The sequence below is a fragment of the Martes martes genome, assembly GCF_963455335.1.
Source record: "Martes martes genome assembly, chromosome: 9".
Lineage (NCBI taxonomy): Eukaryota > Metazoa > Chordata > Mammalia > Carnivora > Mustelidae > Martes > Martes martes.
Window position 1 is genome coordinate 107527732 of NC_137896.1, and position 22638 is coordinate 107550369.

The following is a 22638-nucleotide window of genomic DNA, read 5'->3' on the forward strand; positions in this document are numbered from 1 at the left end:
TATTCGGGGGGAGGGGGGAGTCCGAGAGGCCATCCTAGGGTGAATTTTAAAAGTCAGTCTGAATCAGCCAGGTCCTCGGTGGTGACATTAGGGGGAGGAATGGGCATTCCAGACAGAAGAGCAAAAAGCGTAAGTGCAGAGGTAAGGAGCGTTTCCAGGGACTGACGGACAGGAGGTTTGAGGCTGCGGAGCATAAAGCGTGAGACAGTGAGTGAGGAGGATAAGAAGCTGAGAGGGGAGGCTGGCAGAGAGCAGCAGCCGCGGAACACCTTCCCCCCACTGCCAGGCCTCATCTGGGAAGTTATCAGGAGCCACAGAAGGATTTAAGCAGACCAACGATACGATCGAGTTTCATTTCAGATCCATGATCCTGTCAGTTGGGCCAAAAAAGAGATATGAGGACATATGAGAGTCAGAAAGAGTAAATTAACTAGAAGGCCGGGCATCCACAGGTTAAAATACTATGCCGATATTAAAAATGATGAAATTTGAAAAATTCTTGTGGCTTAATGCTGGATACAAAGCAGGATATATTGTGTTCTCTCAAATATGTCTTTGTGTATATATCTGCATAAAGATTGGATGAAAAGAAATCAAACTTTCACAGGCTTATATAACTAAGTTGCAGGTCTATAGATGATTTTTGTCTTCCTCTTTCTAGGTTTCTGCATTGTCTACAATGAGCATATGTTTATGAAAGTTCATAATGAGGAAAATGTAAGGATTTAAACAACATAAACTCAGCATGAATGGTCCTATCAAACAGGTAGCAATGATTTCCATTTTGCTAGTGCCTGATATCCAGTGACCCTAAATCTTCAGCCACAAGATAATATCATTCTCTCTGTGTTCACAGAGAGGAAAATGAAAAACAGGGAGGCAAAAATGATTCATTTAACATGACACAAAGGGCTAGAGGCAGAGCAGATAGAAACCAAGGACATGTGTATACACTCTTGAGCTGGTTCAATTCTTTTTGCTGAGAAATTATTTGAACAGAGCAGATCATGCACAATCCAATAATTAAGATAGCCGAAATAATTAGAAACAGTCCAACAGACTGCATGATTATCAGCCCAAATCAATAAAGAAGAAGTCAATCTGAAACCTTGGATAAATAAGGCCGCAGGCTATACTGTTACAGGGACTGTCATTCCAGAATCTGGAGCTCAAGTAGGACAGTATTTTTCTGGAAGTGAGGAAGGGCCAGCATTAGTCGGGAAGAAAGCAGAAGGTGCTCCCACACTGTGTCCATCATCACCCACGCTGATTGTTAAAAAGGAGGAAAAACTTAACCTGGGAGGCGGGGTGGTTAACACAATCGCCGCAAGCTTGACTTCCATGCCAGAAGGGATGGCCCGGGCAGTCCCATTTGTCTAATGACTGGTCATCTCAGGGCTTTTCCTCCACACCTCCCTATCGCTCTCAGGAGTTACAAAAACACATCCTGGATGAAGCCATCCACACAGCTTTTAGACCTTCTGCTTCCCTCCTGCCCAGAATGGGCTCCCAGTCCTCCACCTGGGCAAAGGAGCTGTGGTCCCAGGAGAGCACCAAGTCTGACTGCTTTTCTGACTGCACCCACAAAGCACAGCAAAGAGAGCCCCAGGAGAGACTGACCAATGTGATGCTTATTCATTAATTAATTAATTAACATCAGAAAAGCTTAAAGAAATCCAGTGGTATTTTGCAATATGCCTCCCATTGCCTAAAGCAACATTCTTGGCTTTGTTGGATGGTGAGGTGAGATTATGGGGAGGGAGGATGGGGGAAGTAGGAGGCTTCCCAAAATTGCCAAGCTTGCAAGATTAAACAAGTGCAAATTAGTCAGTGTCCAAATTTATGCTGAAATGGAAGATACTGTACTTTGCAAGCTAATAAAGTGGCATTTCCATGTAAATACACAGCAAATGAATCACCAATTTACATTTTCTTAATCTACTACAAGTGGTCTCCAGGATCAATAGAATGACAACTAGAAGTTTAGCTTCCCGTGGGTCCTAATTGAGCCTTGCCACGGCCAATCCCAGGCATCTGCTTTATCTAAAGGAGGGAATAATGGGCAGTCCTGGTAGCGAATGGCGGGCAAGCCAAGGCTGTGAGCAGGATGATTGTCTGGGATGCCCTACAAATGACAGGCCATGCCTGTCCATCACCCAGACACTGCCACAGACCTGCCCACCTGCCCTCCTGGTGACCCCTTTCTATTTCTGAGCCCTTTTGGCATTCTTGCCTTGTCACAGTTCTCTATTTCTTTGTAGGAAGAATGGTCACAAACTAGACATCATTCCATAAATAGTACCTTCATACTGTACTTCCACAAGACTTGCTTCTTGCCACACAGAAGAGAAGCCCCCCCCCAAAGTCTCCTGCAGTGACAATCACATCCCACAGCCTACCTCCCGAAACCGTCTAGAGACTATTCGCTCTAACTTCACACCTAATTCCTACATGCTTCATCTATGGCGCCCTGTTCCTAGCCCATTAGAAGCAGCAAAGTGGAATATATAAAAGGTCAGCTACAGGCAGACCACAGAGGCAGAAGGAAGTGATATTTAGAAAAGCAGCCAGTGTTAAAAAAAAAAAAAAATCAGAGCAACCACAGTTTTTTTTAGAGAATAGTAGACTGTGTTTTATTTAGTTTTGAGGCACACAGTTCTACACACCTCTGCATGCCCTATGGTACCTAAGTATTACGTCATCATTCATAATGATGACCCGAATCATGATGCAAAAGTTAAATTTGGTGCTCTCTGTTTCAGAAGGCAAGGATGGGCATCACCCATTGAATAAATACATCCATCCATGGAGATGCACAGAAAGGTAGGTTTTAGCTCTCTGGAAAACTCACCCTGACTTCCTGATGCTCTAAATAAATCATGAAATGTAACAATTTGGAAAACTCTTAGAAATCATGAGGTCTGACCCTTTACTTTGGAAAACCAGCAAGAGGGCTGTAGAGAGGTTTATGTGACTTGCCAAGGTCCCAGGAAGAGCCAGGCCTAGGCCAGGAGATCCTGGTGCCCAAGTCTCCTCATCCAACCCCCCCATACCCCCCACCCACTCCAGGCTCCACCCCCCAACCCCTCTCCTCATTCCTGCCCAACCCCCACCACCACATGGACCACCCCTGCTCTGCATACAAATGGTAATTACCAGGAGTTCCAATGTCCTTCCCCTGGACCACCTAGGCTTACTCAGGGTACATGTGTCCTTTTTCTCCTTGTGAAAAGCTGCTTTGAGGGATGTGGAAGGAATGTGCTGTGTACGTTTAAGGTGTTCTTTTATACTCCCTGAGAATCTCATTCCTTGTCATATGGCTACTACAGAGACATTTCACTTACTTAATTCATAATCTCCCAGGGATTGTGTAAACCTGTTGTATTACTGTTTGTAAAAGGAAACAAAGAAACAAAATCCCAAAAGAATGAAGAAACTTTCTAAGAAATATATTCCCAAACCAAGAGAGCAAAATTAAGATCACTATGTGATGGCTCGCCTCTCCTTTTCTATGGACTTGCTTCTCTCCTATCTTCCCCACCACCATTTAGGGGAGGTTAGTTAACCTTCTTTGAACAGTTTTATTTTCCTCCTCTTAGATTATCTTCTAAGTAAGTCTTCCAAAGAGCCCAAAGTTTAGGAGAGGGGCAAGGGTGTGGTGTACCACCTCAATACCATAGACCACATACAGTCTGTCTTCTGGAAGTCACACTCTGGCTCTCTCCATAAGAACCAGCCTGACCCTGAGGAGATGATGCAGAAGAATGGCCTACCTACCTAGTCTCTGGCTTGTGTGGAAGGATTTAAGTAAAAACAACTGGTCCCATCAAGGATCGGAAAGTTGCATGGCGAATAGGCCATTATAATCATTGCCATGGATGACCAAAGAGGTCATCTAGGTATATCCTTTCCTCTGCAAAGTAGGAAACTTGGGGTCAACGCAAGTCATATCACGTTCAAATTTTCTGAATAAGGCTTTCAGTAAAATTAACTATTATGCCAGTTACAATATGTGGCAAGCCACTGAAAATATCCTTTGAGGGGGGAAAAAAGAAACTGAAATGAATAATCAGGATTCAAAATATGAATTAAATTAAACTGATCGAATATAACTTCCGGGTATTTAACATAATGGATTATTAAATTTGGAGAGCATATCTTTAAAACTTTTGAACGAAATGAAGCATCACACATAATTATTGACTTCACATGGATTATGAGTATTAAATACTCTTCGAAGCAAAGAAAGAATAAAGCTAGAATTTTTCCTGTAGTAACCAAAAAAGTATACGATTTTTTTCTTTCATCAAAATCTTTTCAAAACTTCCCCAAAGACATTTAAAAATGAGCAAGTAAGGCAAAATTTAAATTGTACTATGCAATTTTCTAAAAGGTACTCCCTTTTGTTCTCTTTTATAAACTCTGACTCCAGTCCCTAAAACCAGATCTATGTTATTATTACCAATTCCTTATGAAATCATCTAAGAAGAAGAAAAAAGTAATACAGTTGAATTCTTCCAACCAAATGGCAAACATTGCTCCCACAGAAGAGAATTCCTGGAACAATATAGAAAGTCCTGCTTTCTCCTTTGAAATCCTCAGGAAACGAAAAAGAAAATTAAGCAATATGAAAGCCTGTCACATTCAAAAAAGCAGAGAAAAGACCTATGGGTGAACAATTTGAAAACAAGAAAAGGCTCTCAAATTTGGATTGTCCTAATGCTTGCTTACCTGCTTCTAGAAAGAACTGAACTTTTCCTCTCCTTACACTTTGCAGAGTTAATTAAGCTGCTGTTTTCTGGGCATCCTATAATTACAGCCGGTTAATGCCTGAAAAAGACCCACCAGGTTACACGGATCCAATCTCTGTATTTACGAACAAGAAAATGAGGCTCTGGAGAGGTGAGGTGACTTGCCCAAGGTCACAGAGTGAGTTAATCACAGAGTGGAGAAGATGCCCCAAGTCTCCGGACTCCTGTCTCCTCAGAAAACTTTTGCAAAATAAACTTGCTGGAAAGATCACTTCAGAACGTCAGCAAAGCCACTGGTCTCTTAGAGAGCCACTTCTGCCAGAAAAGCCCTAGGGGAGCACTCTTGCATTGCATCGCCCACGATTCTGTTGGGGGGAGGGTTGTTCCTAAGCAATGAGCCCGCTGCAGATGAGCCACCAAGAGTCTTTCTGGAGTGTGTTCCAGCTGTTCTGCCCTCTGGCCAAAGGAAGTATGTAATTGGACTTGCAACAGTTTTATTGGGAAAGAAAAGAGTATTTAATATACCAAAACTGTACAAAGAAATACTTGGAATGAACTTTGCAAAACACTAAGTATGTACCGAGTTCCCAGTATTTCTAAAGCCCCCTACTAGGTCCTGGGAGAGAACACAGACAACAGAACCATTCCTTGAAGGTAGAGACTTCCTGCGGAGATAAGCAGGGAGACAAGAAAACCTCAATAATGATACAATCCTTTAGTTCGGGATTAAGAACACTTTATGAGGAAAATCCCCCACAAAGAAGCACCCTGTTAATTTTACACTGATTCTTTGAACACTTCAAAAGGAAAGCATAGCATAAATGTTTTTGTTTTGGTTTTTTTTTTTTTTTTACATCTACTACTATCACTACTTTTTTAAAAATGCCAAGGACTTTGTCTTTTTGAATTAATTATTAGAGTCCGATGCTTTGGAAAATGGAGAATAATTCTCCCTTCTTCTTAACCTTGAATTGAACAAAAAATGATGGAGTAGGTGAGAAGAAAGCAAACCAGATAGGACGGCCGTGATATGAGTCAAGCCAATGCAATTTTTTTTAGCAGCCATTCTATGGAAAGATCGCCATGTGCCAGATACTAATCAGGTGGCACCTGTCCCTGGCCTTAAGGCAGGGAACAAATGGACAAGGAAACAAGCCTCAATACAATGTAGGAAGTACTGTCATAAATAAGCAGTGTGGATAAAGCACACTGGGGTCTCAGCTAATAAAGTAATTAACTTTGTAGGGTGAGGGGCTGAGGCACAGGTCAAGGAAGTATCTATGGCATGAAGCTTTCAAGGAAGAGAGCCCAGATGGACAAGAGGGCGTGGTATTTCCAGCAGAGGAAACAGAATATGCAATGATACAAACAGTGAAGGGCATTTGTATGGAGAGAAGAGCAAACAGGCTGGGGTAGCCCGATCCTGATTTCACTGAGGAGTGGCTGGGTAGATCACTGGAAAGGGAGTTAGAGCTACACGGGGAAGATTATTTTATGACTTTTAGGATCTGCTGAGAAGTTTAGACTTAGAGCTGTGAACAGTGGGAAACCATCCAAGATTTTTTTTTTTACCCTTGTAACCATTTTTAAGTGAATAATTCCATTTCATTTAGTACATGGTATAACCATTGCCCCTTTTTTTCAGAATATTTTTATCAACCCAATAGAAAACCCATTAAGCAGTCACTACCGCTTCCTCCCTCCTTGGTTTCTCTACGAATTGGCCTGTTCTGGACATTTCTATAAACGGAATCATACAATACATTGCTTTTTGTGTCTGGCCTCTTCCACTCAGCCTAATGGTTCCATGATTCATCCTTATTGTGGCACGAATCAGCATATCGTTCCTTTTTTATGGCTGAATAATGTTTCATTATATAAAATGCCACAGTTTGTTTATCTGTTCATCAATGAGTAGGCATTTGGGTTGTGTCCACATTTTGGCTCATGTGAATAGTGCCGCTATGAACACTTGTGTAGAAAAGTCACCAGATAGCTGCTCATTTGTTCCTTCCTGCTTTCTTTTCTTTTCTGCCTGTTCTCTTGCTTTTTTTTTTTTTTTTTTGAACCTACAAATTGGCATGCAATCTGGTGGTCCAAATATATGTCCACCCACATACCTTGCGGCTCTACACCATCTTCTGAGGCTTCTGTGCTAAAATCCTCCTAGCTCATCCCATCTGTAATGGTTCAGATTGTTTTCTTGCTTTGAAATGCCTGCTCTAAAGAGGCATCAATCTTTAATAAATAGGACTCTCAGTTTCAAATGAGATGTCCAAGAGGAGCCTAGTAATTCCATCCGAAAATGTGAGGTGCCCTGGAGTGGGTTGGCCTGCTGAGATAACTGGGGTTCATCCTAACACAGTCTCCCTCCACCCACTCCTTCAAACCCAAGATCACACACAGCCACCAAACAACTGCTTCCTCACATGGCCTTCTGGGTTTGCAATTTTGAAAGCAAACAATTCCGCACAGAAATTTCATGGCGTATTCAAGCCCTTAAAGACACTAGCAACATGTCAAATTGGAACTGGTTAGTTTCTCGGGTTTTGAACCTGGGCCTCTACCAACACATCAAGACACAGACAACAGCTGGGGGAGGGTTACTAATTTTCCTTCTCAAGTCGTTATAGTGATAGATGCACTTGGTCATTATAATTACGGTCACTCAGGTACCAGTCAAGGGATGAGAATGAAACATATGATTGTCACTGTTGTTTTCCTACTGGAAATTAAAACGAGTCATACTGTGGGGTGAACAGATTTTTATAAACCAAGCTGGCTTGGGGGTAGGTGCAAGGCCTATTCAGAATAATGATCTCCACAGAGCTCTTCTCTGATGTGCACAGAACTTCTGTGTAAGTTGCGGGCAGGGGTGGGGGGGAGGGAACAAATGTTGTATAACCAGGAAGCACTGAAACACTGCCCTCACCAAACCAGTGTGCCTTGAACTTATAGCAACAGCACTATCAGACCTTAGGATACATCTATATCCCCTAAAATGCACAATTTTAGACATTTTACATTCCATTTTTAAAAGTGTAATTACCAACAGGTCTCCTTAGAAACAACCACAAAGAATTAAAGATTAGAGATTAAAGAATCACAACTGGCTTCTTACAAAGGCACCAGGCTTTCCAGATACTTCCATGTATCCAAAAAAGGTAGTAGAATATGCTGTCTTCAAATATGTCACTTTTGCATAAGGATTATTATGAACTAAAAGCAACTGAGAAGAAGGTTTAAGAAAACTTCTCTGCTCTCTTCCTTCCCCTCTCTACCACGAAGGATAGAAGCCAAACACAAGAGAAAATTCTAGACCCTTATCAGCCCAGAGACAGTACCAGATGATCTACATTAAAAAAAAAAAAAAAAAAATCACTGAAACTAGTCCGTATCTATCCTTAGTTTTCCTCATATATTTGCCTTCCCACAATTTGTCAGTCCTAGAAACTCAAAGTCCTTTTCCTTTGTATGGTCTCTTCTTAAAAAATGTATTATTCTTTTGTTATGATACTATAGAAGCCCAAGTTCTAACCACCACTTTGAGTTACTTATCTCTTAGTGCTCCCATGTGCGTGCATCGTGCACATGTTAAACTTCTGTTTGTTTTCTTTTATTAATCTGTCTTCTGTCAGTGTGATTTATCAGGTCCCAACCAGAGAAGCTAAGAGTGGAAAGGGAAAAAAGATGTTTTTCTTCCCCTGTGCCCGTCAGGGCAGGATGTGGAGAGAGAACACAGTATATTTGGAAAAGCTAGTAGTAAGCTAGTAAAAAATCTGGGTTTTCAGTCCTGCTCTACCTGCACAATGATCACGGGTAGGACAGGACGACATTTGGAGTTCCTTGCTGTGGTGGGCACTATGATTGTATACACACCAGCCAGATTTCCTTAGCTGACAGAGCCCAAACCCTATTCACCTGTCAGGCAGCCAAATGTTTCCCTGGGGAGACTTGGCCCTTCCCCAGGGCCAGGGGAAAATTTAATTGGTCTAAGGGAATTATGATAATTCCATCCCATTTGCCAGAGATTGGTTTGGGAATGGTCATGTGACAATGGTCCCACCAACGACACCAGTGGGAAGTCTGCTCAGAAACCTTTGGGAAATTACACTTACAATAAAAAAAGGTTCACAAAATGGGGCATGGCCTCCCTTCCTTCCCAGGCTTTGAACATCACTGTGTAAGGAAGTGACTCGTGGCTCTGCTGTGACCAGGAAGAGACAAGCCTGAAGGCAAAAACACCCATGTTGGGACGACTAAAGCCCAACAGCACTGAATCTTTAATCAGCCCTGCGTACAAGCTTCCTCCAGACATCTTGTTATGGGAGATAATACATTTTCCTTGTAGGTTAAGCCATTTTATTTGGGATTTCTGTTATTTGGCACTAAGAAATCCTTAACTGATAAACCCACTTATGTAAGTAGATGTTTATCAAGCACTTTATTAATTGCATTAAAAAAAAGAGACCCACAGCTCAAATTATAATGTTTCATACCTAATCAGAAATGCTGCTGTACCTGACCTTTTCAGAAATAAAAACAACTGTAGAAAACTACATATATGGTGGGGGGACAGGAGGGGGAAGTCTGCCGTTTTAACCTGTAAACAGAAGTGGAATCATGCTAACACAAAAACTCTGTCAGAGTTTAGAAATAGAAACATGCTCTAAAACGTACCCCTGCCACAATTTCCAAAATGAAAATCCAGGGCCTGTTAGTAAGAAACACTCAATTTCCCCCATGGCATAATCAAAATATTCTTGCAGAATCATCTGTCTGTGTGGCTTGGAGACTAGGGAATGACTCTGTTTAATGCTTCTCAGGGGCTCTCAGACATATTTATTTCAATAACCGTGCCACATTTGGAGGGCATACAAAACTGTGACCTTTTATATGCTTTTTCTTATCATTTTTAAAAATTTTTCCCAAATCAGGTGTGTTGGGACCAGTTCAGAAGACGAAGAGGTAATGAGTTCTTTATACATCTCCCAATTTTCCAAATCAGTGGTGTTGTCTGGAGATGACTTTGGGGGACAGAAGCACCCATTCATATGATATCCATCAGCCTCCCTTACAACACTCCACCCCTAAAAAATTATAGACGAAGTCCCTATCCCCACTGCCAGTCAGACTGGTGTCTCCAAGCTTCTTACTACACAAGACGGAAAGGCCTCCCTGATCCAAATGATAGACTCTGTTATATTAATTAAAACAAATTTAAAATGATGCTGAATACAACATCCCCTCCCTCCCAGGCATTCTAATAAGACGCTTTCAGAAAGCAAAGGAAGGAATTGGTGCTGGTCTGCTGGAAATTGATGGGCACTGGAAGCACGTGTGAAGATCTTCCATCATGGGCATCACAGCTAGAAAAGGTGAGGATCATTGCTTAAAGTTCCTTTCAACTCTGTGGATCTTTGATTTTATATGTGCTCACCCATTCTCCTCCCATCAACCTGAGTTTCCTCCAGAAAGAAAAGGTAACTCTTGAGATGAAAAAAAAAAAAAAAAAAAAAAAAGGAAAAAATGACAATACGACTTTGATGCTGCTTCAGCGGACATCTTCTGGCTGGATGTTATCTTTTACTGTTGAATAGCAAATGCTTTCCTTGTGTATTTTGTTTTGTTTTGTTTCCACACTTAAACAAAAGACACCATTTTTCAGAAACATTCATGTTAGCTGTCACTGTCACTTTCCTGCCACTCCTTACTTCAGCTTATCTCATTATTTGCTGAATACTTGTGAGTTTCAGCTTCTTCAACAGATACTTCCATTCTCTGAACACCCAGGTGTCCTCCAGTATGTTCCATGAAAAGAATGAAGTGACCTGGCCCAAGGGATTCTGAGGCATCAGTGGCGTAAAACAAATACTGAGCCCCAGTTGGCCTCGGCTCGATTATATTTTTGGTTTCTTCACCCCTACGGTTGTCTCCTGCGACATCAAAATGTCACGGCGATGACCAGTATCATAATTTCTCAATCACATGACAGGTGATCACTTTTGTTGTTTTTCAGGATAACTTCACTGAGTGACATTTAAGGGGATGCCCAGGCTTAAGATTCCATGACAACTGTAAACATCACTGTAAGCAGTTTTCAAAATTGTGAGAACTTAAGAAATGGCATTTAAAGTCAAATTTGTCACCTACCCAGACTTCCTACCTCATTGCTCTGGGTATGGTTAGGGAAACACAACCCCACAAGACAGGATGACATAGCAACCCATATTTTTCACTAAGCAGCCTCTTATCACCAACAACACTCAGTAACATTGTTGACTGACTGAGTGATGCAAATGCCCACATCCCCTACACCAAATAAAAATTCCTTAAAATGTAAACAGAAGAGATTAGAGCCTAATATAGCCCTCCCTCCCTTGCCTCCCCACCCTGCCTCTTCCACTGTGATAGACCCTAAACGGACATGTCAGTGTTTATTGGCAGATGGAAGCATCACTGTTGATTTGCAGTAGAATGACCTGTTGCAAAGGGACAATTAAGCCTTCTGGAATTATCGATACATTCAGAATTTCCCACTTATAATTCTGGAATCTCTCCCCGTGTACCTATATAGCATCAAAATACTTGGAGAAAACCAAAAGGGAACACAGTAGCACCTTTACGTCCTTCGAGGAGAAATTAGTGGACTGATTTTTACCTGTGAACAGAATATCAAAAAAATCTGAACACTGGGGGATATCTAGCAAGTTATAGAAAATAATTCCATGTGTCCTCAGTCATTTGAGATAACAGAAACTAAAACATGGCTTGTATTGTTCCCCCCTTTTTTTTCACTTGCTAATGCATTCTCTGATGGGTGTTCCCATGACATTATTGTTAAGTCTGCAATCAGTTTATCTGGCTGAATTTCAAGAAAGATGGAGTGCAGCACAGAGTTTCCAGTTACCCTGCAGGAAACAAAGGCTGTCAGCCTCAGACCCCGACGCCGAGTGGCTCATGCTCCAAGTTCAGTTACATCCTTTTAGTTAAAACTGGCAATAAGATAGATTAATCACTGCAATCACTTTTAACCACAGGGAAACACTATAAGAAAGTGAAAAAAATCAACTGTCATAAATTTTATCAGCTTTTGAAGATAAAGCCCACTTTCTATTTACAGATGCCTATATTTTGATAACAATCTTTACAACTAGTTGTGCAAAGCTTTAGACAATGTCAGTGTTGTCGTGGTTTTTTGTGTTTTGTGTGTGTATGTGTGTGTGTTTTAAATAACAACCGTAGGAAAACTAATTTTTTAAGCCTGAAGCAAGTCTACATGGTTCAGATAATCTTGGCTGAACTGCTTTTTACTCCAAAGGAAACCTATCTGCTCTTTGAAGTTTCTGGAGATCCTCAGTTTGGTTGTTTTCAAATTTTCCTTTCTATTTTACCAGTTGCTTTTGCAAGGGGCTGGCAAGTGAAGAGGATGACCAAATCTCATATTTTTATTCTTTCAGCCAGCAAATAGTACCAAAAAATAGAACTCAGATGTCCACATAATTGAGTATGAAAGGACAGAGGAAGTTCCCTGGGAGAGAAGGTGAACAGGAGAAAGGTGGGCAGAGGGAATCAGGAGACAGCCACACCAAGGTCACAGCTGGCTTGGCAGAGGTCACAGATCAATAATCTGGGGTACACTGCCCTTCAGGTGTAACAGAGATGAAAGGCAAGTTCATCCTTGGTTAACGGTTGGGAAACCCTGTGACCTGCCTAAATTTCTTCTATGTTCCCACTCCCCCTGAGCTCCAGCTTAACATCTGGAGTCTCCCTTTCTCCCTCAATGGATCTTAACGTCCAGATGCTCCCCTAACAAAAGCTTATCGCCTACAGCAATCAAGAACACTTGCAATTACCAGTAGTCAGCCTGATGGGGTTTGAGGGCTCTTTTTGAGCACTGGAGAAGAAAAATCAGTAACTAAGGAAAGAAAAAAAAAAAATCACAGCAAGTTGGATATAATTGGATGTGAACCTTCTATGACACAGCAAAAAGTCTTCCTTTTTTTCCCCTCAAAGCCATTGCTAAATGTTATCCATGAGACATGGTAGATACGAATGTCATTGATTCTGGCAATTCTGATCCCAAACCACTTAAAACCCCATCCACTTTTGTGTTTATAAATGACTTTTACAAGACAATTCCTATGTGCGGGTGGAAAGGATTTAAGCAAGTGTCTTTTTTTGAGAGCGGAGTGGCAAGTAAGAATTTAATTTCTATTCAACACAACCTTCAGGAGCGTTAGCAAAAGAATGTGTTGAATCATAAAGTACTACTCTTGGCTATGTTCAACCTCAAAACACTTCGCAACAAAACCACAAATCTAGTCATTAAGAGTTGTGTAGCATGAGCTGGCAGTTGGTTAATCAAAAAGGGCTCATTTAATACTGCGCCTGGTGTCAGAAAGGATACAGAAAATCAAATGTGTCTCTCTCCGCTGTGCAAGATGAATGTGTGTGACAAAACAGTGCACCGGGAGGCCCCCCGTAAAGTTCAGCTGAGGGAGGAAAAATCCCTCCTTTTTGGCTCAGATGAGAACTTGGCTCTGCTAATGAGCAGTGAGAGAAGCCCTCTTCAAAGTGGAGTGAGCACACGCCAGGGGGTATACAAGCAATCTTTTGGAATGTAGGGTGAAAATAGTTCAACTTGTGTTGATATCTGTTACCACCCCACTTCCAAATTTGCTTTTGTCTGCGTTCTATGATGCATATGTTCGTACGGTCCATGCACATAATTTAAAAATGAGTAAATATAAATTATAGAGAGCGAGGCTCAAAACCATTTCAGAGACCACTTGCTTTCCAAGTAAAAAAAGAAAAAGAAAGTCTTATTGTTATCCCCAGCACCCCCAAAGCTGAAGAATCCATTTGCCAGCAGCATCTTCTGGTTCAAGACAAGATCGGAAAACAGAGAGCCAATGGGTCAGAGAGGAGAAACAGTGCTGGTCTCAACTGTTCTAGATCATCGACTCTTGGGCGATAATTATTCTAACACAAATGATAATTTGGTCTACAAATGAGCTGAAGAAAAGCATCAATCTACTTCTGTGTCAGGTAGAACTTGGTGGGTCCTGTACAGACTATTAATTTCATGGAAAATAAGCAACAGGGGAAACAGATAAATCATTAGCAGAGTGAAGAGCAGATCCAATGAATTCCTACCAATTTTCCTACTTTCTTTCTCTTGCAGAGAACAAAATGACAAAGTATATGTGTCCCACTGTCTTTGATATCTCTGTTTATCTCATTAGATGAAAAATGCTTCTGAAACCACAAGGACATGTTTTATTTCAAGTTTCAAGAATTCAATCCCAAATGATTTATACAAGTTAACATTATGCATACAAAATTACCATCTTCACATTTCTGAAATTCTACCCCTTTAAATTTCACAAAAACAAAACCCTGCAACATTAATATTCCTTTTGTTTATTGCAGGCCATATGTAATATTAGGATTTGATTTACATCAACAAGGTACATATATTTGAAATGTAATGTTAGTTGTTTTTAATGAAAATTTTTAATTAAGAAATTTTAGAAAATTTAAGTGAAGCTTACTAAGAACAGTTGGAACTTTTGATACAATTTCAATGACTAATTCCCACTCAAAATTAATTTCTCCGAAGTTCTACATAATGGATTCACAAGTCTCATCAATGTTTATTTATTAAAATGAGTGTTTTCAGTAACCGAAAGAAGCATTATATAATGTTTTCAACTGAGTCTCCTTCCATCTGTCCTCCTATTTGAATGTTCATCCAGTAGTTTAAACAGAAGAGCTGTACTTGGAACAGAAGGGCCGGCGTCCCCCAAAGGGCAGAGCACTCCATCACTCTGCACGTCTCCTCCATCATCTGCCTACCAGTGCTAGCAGCCCTCCCCGTGTGCTCCTCCCATAACCTACTAAGGGTGGTTCCTACATTACCCACTAGAAACTCCACCACTTGATATGAACTCTATGAGGACAGACATCTGTATCCTCTATACCCAGAGCAATACCTGACACCCAATATTTATTTGTCAAGTGAATAAATCAGATGAATGAATGAATGAATGAATGGAGAACCCATCTGTAGGTCACCCCTTCTCGTTTCCAGGGCTTCTTACGTAATCCACGCCATGTCTCCTGCTCTACTGGTTTTCCCTGACTTTTACATGGACAGGTTTCTTTCAAACCTCTAACAGTCCCAGAAGCACAGAAGGGCCAGAGCTCTGAGCTTTAAGTCCATTCTCCCAAGTTCCTGCAACTAGGCTCTCTCAACTTTCAGGTCCTTCTGATTGCTCAGTGGGGGATGCCTTCACTTGCATACAGCACTCACTTTGACCAGGACAGCAGCTCCCTTAGCATCAAAAGTTAGCTACAGGAAGGAACTATATGGAAGAATCATTTAGAATCAACTGGCCAAGTCAAACACAAAAGAACCCCATGAGCCACATCTTCCTCGTGACTTGGCATATAACAGGCTTTCAATGGGCATTTATTGCACTGGATAGTAAACTATGGGAATAGCGTGTGAACCTAATCTCTCAAAAGATTTTGCAGGTTATCCCACAGGGCAAGAAAGTAAAAATGTGGACTGACCAATGCAGTGTTAGGAAGAGGACTTGCAGCTGGAAAAACACCTGTAATCAAACCATGCTGGTGAATGGTTCTTTGTCAGTCTGGTAGAGTAGCACAGGGTTCTAGTCTTGGCTCTGAATGCATTTATGAATAGCTCTACCACCAATCTAGTCAAAGGTCCTACTCAGAGGTCCAGTCTAGACCTTCTAGGGTCACTCTGGGCTAGAAGTGAACTAGAATCATAATGAAGGGTGACAATTAGAATTTGGTAATTTTTCCCAAATACTTGTCCCATCGAGATCGATGCTTTTCTGGCTCATGAGATTTCTCTTAAGTAGATTAAGATGAGCTAGTCTGTACATTTCATTTCTAAACTAATTTTTCATTGTTTACATGGACTGTTTCTGTCTCTGCTACATCTCTTGGAAATACTCCCCTGGCCTCCAGTAACATGAGATGAAAATAATTCCAACTGTGAGAATGCTTTCCATATTACAAACTCACACTTTCTTCTCTGCAACTTTTACTCACCTCCAGGCTTTCCTTCTGAGTCCTATGAAAAACAGCTCATCTCTTTTTTTTCTCAAAAGCTCACTAAATTCCCCAGGTGGTTCTGGGGTCCTTTCCCACCTCACCCCACTCTCCCATCTGAGGCTATTTTTCTTCTTTTCTGATGATTAAAATTGCTAAATGTTAAAACTCATAAACAAGGTAATTCAGAGAAGAAAGTAAAAATAGACCATAAGACCCTAGTTATCTAAATTTTTAAATTAGATGCAATGTCAACCACTGGATACATATGACTCATTTAAGAAATTCATGTCACAGCCACTAACGTCAGATGCTAAAACAAAGGTAATGATCAAAATCAAATTATTCATGGAATTATAGGATTTTAAAGCTGTTCATTTTGCCTATTCATTTCATAGGTAATGAAATGGAGATCCAGAAGGGTTATGTAACTAGCCCGAGGTAGGCTAGTTGCAATGTTAAAAGTACTTGAAGCATTTCTGGCCATCTCCCAAACAACAAATTATGATCCTATCATGTAATGATATCTGTCATTCTCTCCAAACCCCTCATGTCGTAATAATGTCAGCTCATTAACTTCCCAGAAAGCTAAATTTACGCTGTTATTATTACAACAATGTTAAATTTTAGAACTAGAATATTCCCTAAAGAAGAGTCAGCTTTCCTAATACCATAGACAAGAAAACTGAAGGCCACTGAGGTCTGAACCCTTCCTGGAGGGTGCACTGCACTGAGCAGTAGAGCTAGCAATGGAGCCCATGTCTTCTGGTTACAGCCTAGAACCCTTCGCTGTTCTGCACAAATGATTAGCTAAACACTACCAATACAACAAAGCTGATATTGTTTTAATCTAAAACACTGCACTCATGATGAAAAAAAGCCAATGATTTTAACAAGTATGGGTATCTTACAGAAGTGTTCGGCTGGACAAACATTTGCCAGAAAGACTATAGAAGAAGGGATTTTGAACAATAGGTGGGAGACTGATTCAATGACCTCTAAAGTCCCTTTACCTTTAGGATTATTTGATCCTGGACTACCCCAGAGCTGGGCACCTCAGCCAGCCAGGGCACTTCCAGAGGTGGGGAATGTGTAGTATCCTGTGGGGGTCTCTCTCCTGTTGTTGGGTTAGACTCTGCCCCGCTGTTTCAGGCATTCCTCTATATGCAATTTACATGCAATCAACTACTGTAGGCATAGAAAGAGTGTAAGGCAATGCAGCTCTGTCATTTCCAAAGACAGACTACACTGCTTAGCTTTCAAAATTGCCTTGCCTAAATGAGCATTCCATAACTGAGCCTCCAAATCCAGCTTTTACAGTTTGTTCATGTACTAGGCTACTATCAGAATTAATTATGCAGCATCTTCATGAGGTGAAATCAGATCTGGATGTGAGTTAGAGAAGAAAGAAAAAGGTGCACTTCCCAAAGGAAGGTTACTGTATCTTATTCCCCCCAAAAGAGCTGGAGTCCTTCCATGCAGACAGATTTGAGATGGCAGTCCCCAGCTGAGCTAGCCATGAGAAGGAGGAAGTTGACATGTATGAGAAATGAAGAATATGCCAACTAACAAGACTCCGAAGGCAAAACGTTATTAACCCCCTCCTTTCTATGTAATCCCATTCCACACTGCAATTCCACACCAGTCTGTTCATTGGCTTTGCTGAATGGCTACTAAATACTAAAATGCAGTGATTTTAGACTTTGTCTTTTTCTTGCAATAATGAATCCAAGGAAAAGAAAAGAGGTTCCCCCCCCCATTCCAGAGAAAAAGAATTTATATTAAGAGTGGAGCTCTGAAAGTTAGAAGGAAACTTCACCAATGGGATTGTCACTTGAATATTTTTACATGAATGAGACTACAAAAAAAAAAAAAAAATCAAACTTCTGATTAACCACACATGGGATCCAGGCACTGCATAGATTTCAAAAGAGCAAACTGATGCCCTACAACTCGGGACCAAAACCAAAACTACCACAAAAGCAACCTTACAAGGTATCACACACCAGAGATTCCCGGCCAAATCAAGAGAGAAGCACTTCAAAGGGTTGGGAAGCTTCTCTCCTCCCCTCACCCTGGTGTGCCTAGACGTTGAGGATGGAGTGTGGAGTCACCAGGAAGGTTGGAAAAAAAGTAGATATCCTATCGGTGTTCAACTGCCTCGCCAATGAATTAATGCTATCTGAGGTCTAATCAACAGGAAACCCTGCACTTTGGGGTTGGGAAGAAGGTCTTGGGCCTTCTTAGCTTCCCATTAGCCTGCCAGGCTGGGATGGCCACACCAGTTCCATCTAACGCCAACACCAGCACAGTATAAGAAAAAGCCCCTTGCCGCCTCTTCTGAGGCTTGCACCACTTTTCTTCCAAAGGTATTTCTAAAAGGAAAGCACAACTTGAGAGGTGCCCGGCTGGGAAGGGTCGGGTCTTTTTTATTGTTACCCTCCGTAGGGGAGCAGCGTCTAGAAAATCAACACCTGCATTCCAAGTCAGGCAGGTGTACAAAGACAGGGAAGGACGAGGGGAGAAGAAAGGAAAAAGGGAAACGGAGGCAAAGGAAGGAAAGAAGCAGATAAAGGGGCGGGAGGGGGGGAGCGCCTAAGGCACAGACTTGAGGGAAAGGAGAGGAGAGGGAAAGCAGGATGAGAAGGAAAGAAGAGAGTCATGGAAAGAAAGACGAGCGAGAGAGGGAAGAAGGGAGGAAGGGGGTCGTCAAGAAAGGGAGAGAAATGAAGAAAGGAGACGGCCGGGAAGGATGAAAGAATGAGCCGGGGAGCAGAGCGCGGGGACGCGGCGGGGAGGTGGCCGCGGGGACCGGCGCGCCCCTGGGGAGCCGGGGGCTGCGCTCTCCGAGCGGGCGCCCAGGGGCGCAGGGCGCACCCGCCGCTCACCTTTCAGGATGAGGGTGTCGATGTCCCGGTCGATGCCCAGGAAGTAGCACTTCCTCCAGAGGCCCGAGTAGGTGGCGAAGAGCGGCCGGCCGCACTCGGCGTCCAGCCCGCCGAGCCCCAGCAGCGAGCGCCAGGACTCGGGGTCGGCGCGCCCCGGGCCCCCCGGGAGCAGCCGGCGCCCCAGCGGGGGCGAGTCCCGCAGCGGCAGGTGCGACAGCGGCATCAGGCGGTTCTTCTGGTCCGGGGGGTCGGCGCCCGCGCGGCTGCGCTCGCAGCTCTCCTTGTGGCGCCGGGGGTCGGTCTCGTACCAGTGGTCGGTGAAGATGGCCGTGACGAGCAGCCCCAGGGAGCAGAGGCTGAGGCCGAGGCTGAGCGCCGTGACGAGCGCCCGCGGCTCCATGGCTTCCCGCCCCGCCGCAGCCGCCCGTGGGCTCGCGCGCCGCCGCCAGACACAATGCACTTGGCCTCGGCTCTCCTCCGCGCTCCCTCCCGCGTTCCCCCACCTGCCCCCCACCTCCCTCCCGCGGCCTCCCCGCCCTCGGCTCCCGGCCCAGCTCGCTCCCGGTCCCCCTCCCCGGCACGGCTCCGACTGCCCTCCCGGCCCCCCGGCTCCCCGCCGCCCCTCCGCCCCCCGCGCCTCTCGCACTTTCTAGCCCTCCGCCTCCTCCCCAGCCCCTCGCCCGCCTCTCGGCGCCCCCCACCCGCTCGGTCCCCTCGCTCCCTCTCCACCTCCCGGGTCTGCCGTCCGCCCTTCTCTCCAGCGATCCCCCTTCCCTTTTAAACCCTCCCTGCCGCCCTCACTTTTCTCTCCTACCCTCCTCTCTCCCCTAACCCTGTCCCCACTTCCCCCTACTTTTCTTCAACTCTTCCTCTCTCTTTTCCCCACTCGTTTTGTCTCGCTGTTTGCGGACTCCGTGTCCCTTTATAGCCCTGCCCTGGACTCGAAGCTTCTCTCCACCTACCCCTGAGCACACTGCCTCGCGTCCTCTCCCCTCCAACGACCTTAAAAGACATCCACCGACATCAGACTCGGGCTTGTCACTTGTCCAAGTTGATTTTGATCAGTGTCCCGTTTTGTACCCAGAAGCAAATCCCATCCAGATCGGGCTGCGTGGTAAAATTTAACTCTTTGGAATCGTGGTCTGGAGCTGAAGACCCTTTCTCTTGACGCCTGAAGGGTGCAGCCTCTTAGACCCCTTGGCAGCTCTCTGGCGGTGCTCTCTGCCTCTCCCTTGCCCACTGCCACCTCTAAGCGTTCTCTTTCCTCCAGCCTCTCTTCTGGAGGAGGAAAAAAAAAAAAAAAAAAAAGGCACCGAGTGTCACTGAAGCGTTAGAACGGTGGCCGGGGATTTTCTCCCACTTCCCTTCAGCCTGCTGCTCTGAGACTGAGTTCTTTTTTGTTTGACCACCTCCATCTCCGGGCAGAGTGATGGCCTCCTGGAATTTCTAGAAGAGCATAGGATCAATAAACCCTTGCACTGGCACCTGCTCTATGAGGTGATTATTGCATTTGAATAAAGAAAGCCCCCCGGTAATAAATCAAAGTAATGATTTTCTCCCAGGCAAGTTTCTGGCATGGAATGGGAGGGTCAACCAGAAAGCAGTGCTACACCACGGAGTCCCCATCTCAGCTCCCTTCTGTTCTTTCAGGGCGCCGTGCAGCCCATAGATGTTAATTAGGAGACTGACAGATTCACATTCACTAAAATGAGGAAACGTTAGAACCCAGGGTTACTGGAAGATTCAGCTGCTTATGCTGTGTAGTCTTACAACAGAGGTGCAAAACCCTTGTGCCACTAAATGCCCTTGGGGCCATGTCAGGGACAGAGAACCATGCTGCAGGAGCCCAGGATGCCAATCCTTGTGTTCTTATGCTATAAAATATTAACGATCAAGAGATTATGAGGCATTCATTAGACGCTAAATGTCATTACTCCATGATTTAACGGGACTTATTAATTAGTGCCCCACATCAATTGGTATTAATGGGATTTATATACTTCCTCTGGAATGACATCTGTAAAGGTGGAATGAGAATCTTGCTGGGATTTATTTTCATTGCTGTTTGTGCTCGGCATCTTCCGAGCATCTATTTCCACTGAAGGTTGTAGACCTCTTCTGAGCTGTTTAGTTCACAGATAGGTCACCTAAGCAAATCCTTCCGTCGTATCGGACCCCTGTGCCTGTATCTGCTGACCTGACAGTGTGAATTATTGCTTGGGTTTTCTCTCAGCTTCAGCAAGATCTATGGGGAGCTCTGGTCTAATTAAGGAAGACAAAGAATTATAATTTTAGTGTTTCTCTCACCTATAAGCTTTTCCTTAACAGGAAACGCTAAGCTCATCAAAGGAGTCTTATCTGGATTTACACCAAAATGACGAGACTTAGAAGCCTTCTTTTATTTACACACTATAATGTGTGTAAAACCCTAGATCTTTATGGATACGCAGAGAGAAATACCTTTAACTATAAGCCTACAGTTGACATCTGAAATTCACTCAAGTTGTCATGTGTCCTGCTATTTAAAAACAAAACAAAACAAAAAACCACCTCTTGAGAGGAGGTGATTACAGACCTTGCAAGCCTCAAGGGCTCTCGAACCTTTGGCGAGCCCTCACCCCATTTTCATACACCAATACCCTACAAGACATAAACAGCCTGCCACATTTCAGAGCCGCTCGATTATCTTCACACAATAACCCTGTCCCCAACAGAAGTGGACGGAGGGAAACCTCTTTTTCAGGCACTTTCGTTTAACTTTAAAGAGCATAATTCTGCTTTATTTTCCTAGCCACAACTCTTTGATCATACCCTTCTTAGAGAAGAGCATTATTTTTGAAGCTCATTTATGTCTCTGTTTAAGACTGGCCTCAGCATATAATCCAAAGGTTACTGTATGATGGATTACCCTTGATAGTATTTCATAAAAAAATGTCACACATTACAAATATGGGCCAGCAGCATGTAATGAGAGCGCTGCCTCTGCTGGTGCGGTATCAACAGCCTCAGTGGGGATGGGACACATGATACGCACACAGGCTTTGCTAAAGCAACTGCACGTTGCACCATCCGTGTCCTTAAAACTTCTCTTTTGGATATTTCCCACTACCAAGTGTCACCCACTAACCCCCACTCTGTTAGAGGAGTGGGGATACGAAGATGAATGGATAGTTCCCATCTTCAAGATGCTGCCAGTCTAGTGGCCAGAGATGGTCACATCAACTGCTCCATGTGTTGGAGCAGAAATGAGAATGAAGAGTTGTGCGAACGAGGACAAGGAAAAAACTTCCTGCCCGGGGAAGCAGGCAAGCTACTTAGAGGTTTCTAAGTTAGTGCCAAAGAATGAGGTAAATTTCACCAAGAGGATTAGATCAGAGATACTGGCATTACAGTCAGAATAGACTGCTTTGATTTGTATATCTACTTCACAAGCTCAGAGGCTTTCCTATTTGGGGCCACCATAAAATAAGAACTTTTTTCTACATTTTCAAACGGTAAAGCTGACAGGTTCTAATGCCTGACGACAAGCTAAATACTTGTAGGTGACTGGAAGCAGAAGCAGAAGCCAGAATACAGTCAGTGGATGAGGGCACTTAGCCCGGCAGAGACTCAGAATTATAGGAGACCAGATACCCGGCCAGAGCTGTGCGGCAGGTCTCAAAGGTGGCTGTGCTGTGACTGCGCTGGTTCTTTGCCTGTCTTCAATTTTCCTCTTTGCTGTCCCCAGGTCTGATCTCCCCCGCGCGTCCCCCAGAGGACCACAGTGTCCAAAAATGACAGGGTGGAGCCAGGGAGTTGTCATTGCCGTGTCTCACTGCCTTACTAAATTCCGCGTGTCCAAATGCAAACCTTTCTATCTCCCTGTGTCCAGCTGCTCCTCCCCACTTCTCCTTCCTCGGTGTTGACAA

The 22638-nt window shown here is 43.5% G+C and overlaps 1 protein-coding gene across 1 annotated transcript in view; it reads right to left on the reverse strand.

Moving 5' to 3' along the window:
- The window catches only part of TMEM178A (transmembrane protein 178A), a 48567-nt gene extending 29354 nt beyond the window's left edge, over positions 1 to 19213 (reverse strand). Inside the window, exon 1 of the mRNA XM_080812690.1 lies at positions 18731 to 19213. Coding sequence (XP_080668816.1) covers positions 18731 to 19130 — 400 coding nt within the window. The 5' untranslated portion in view covers positions 19131 to 19213. The remainder of the gene's footprint in view (positions 1 to 18730) is intronic.
- Positions 19214 to 22638: the final 3425 nt, after the last annotated feature.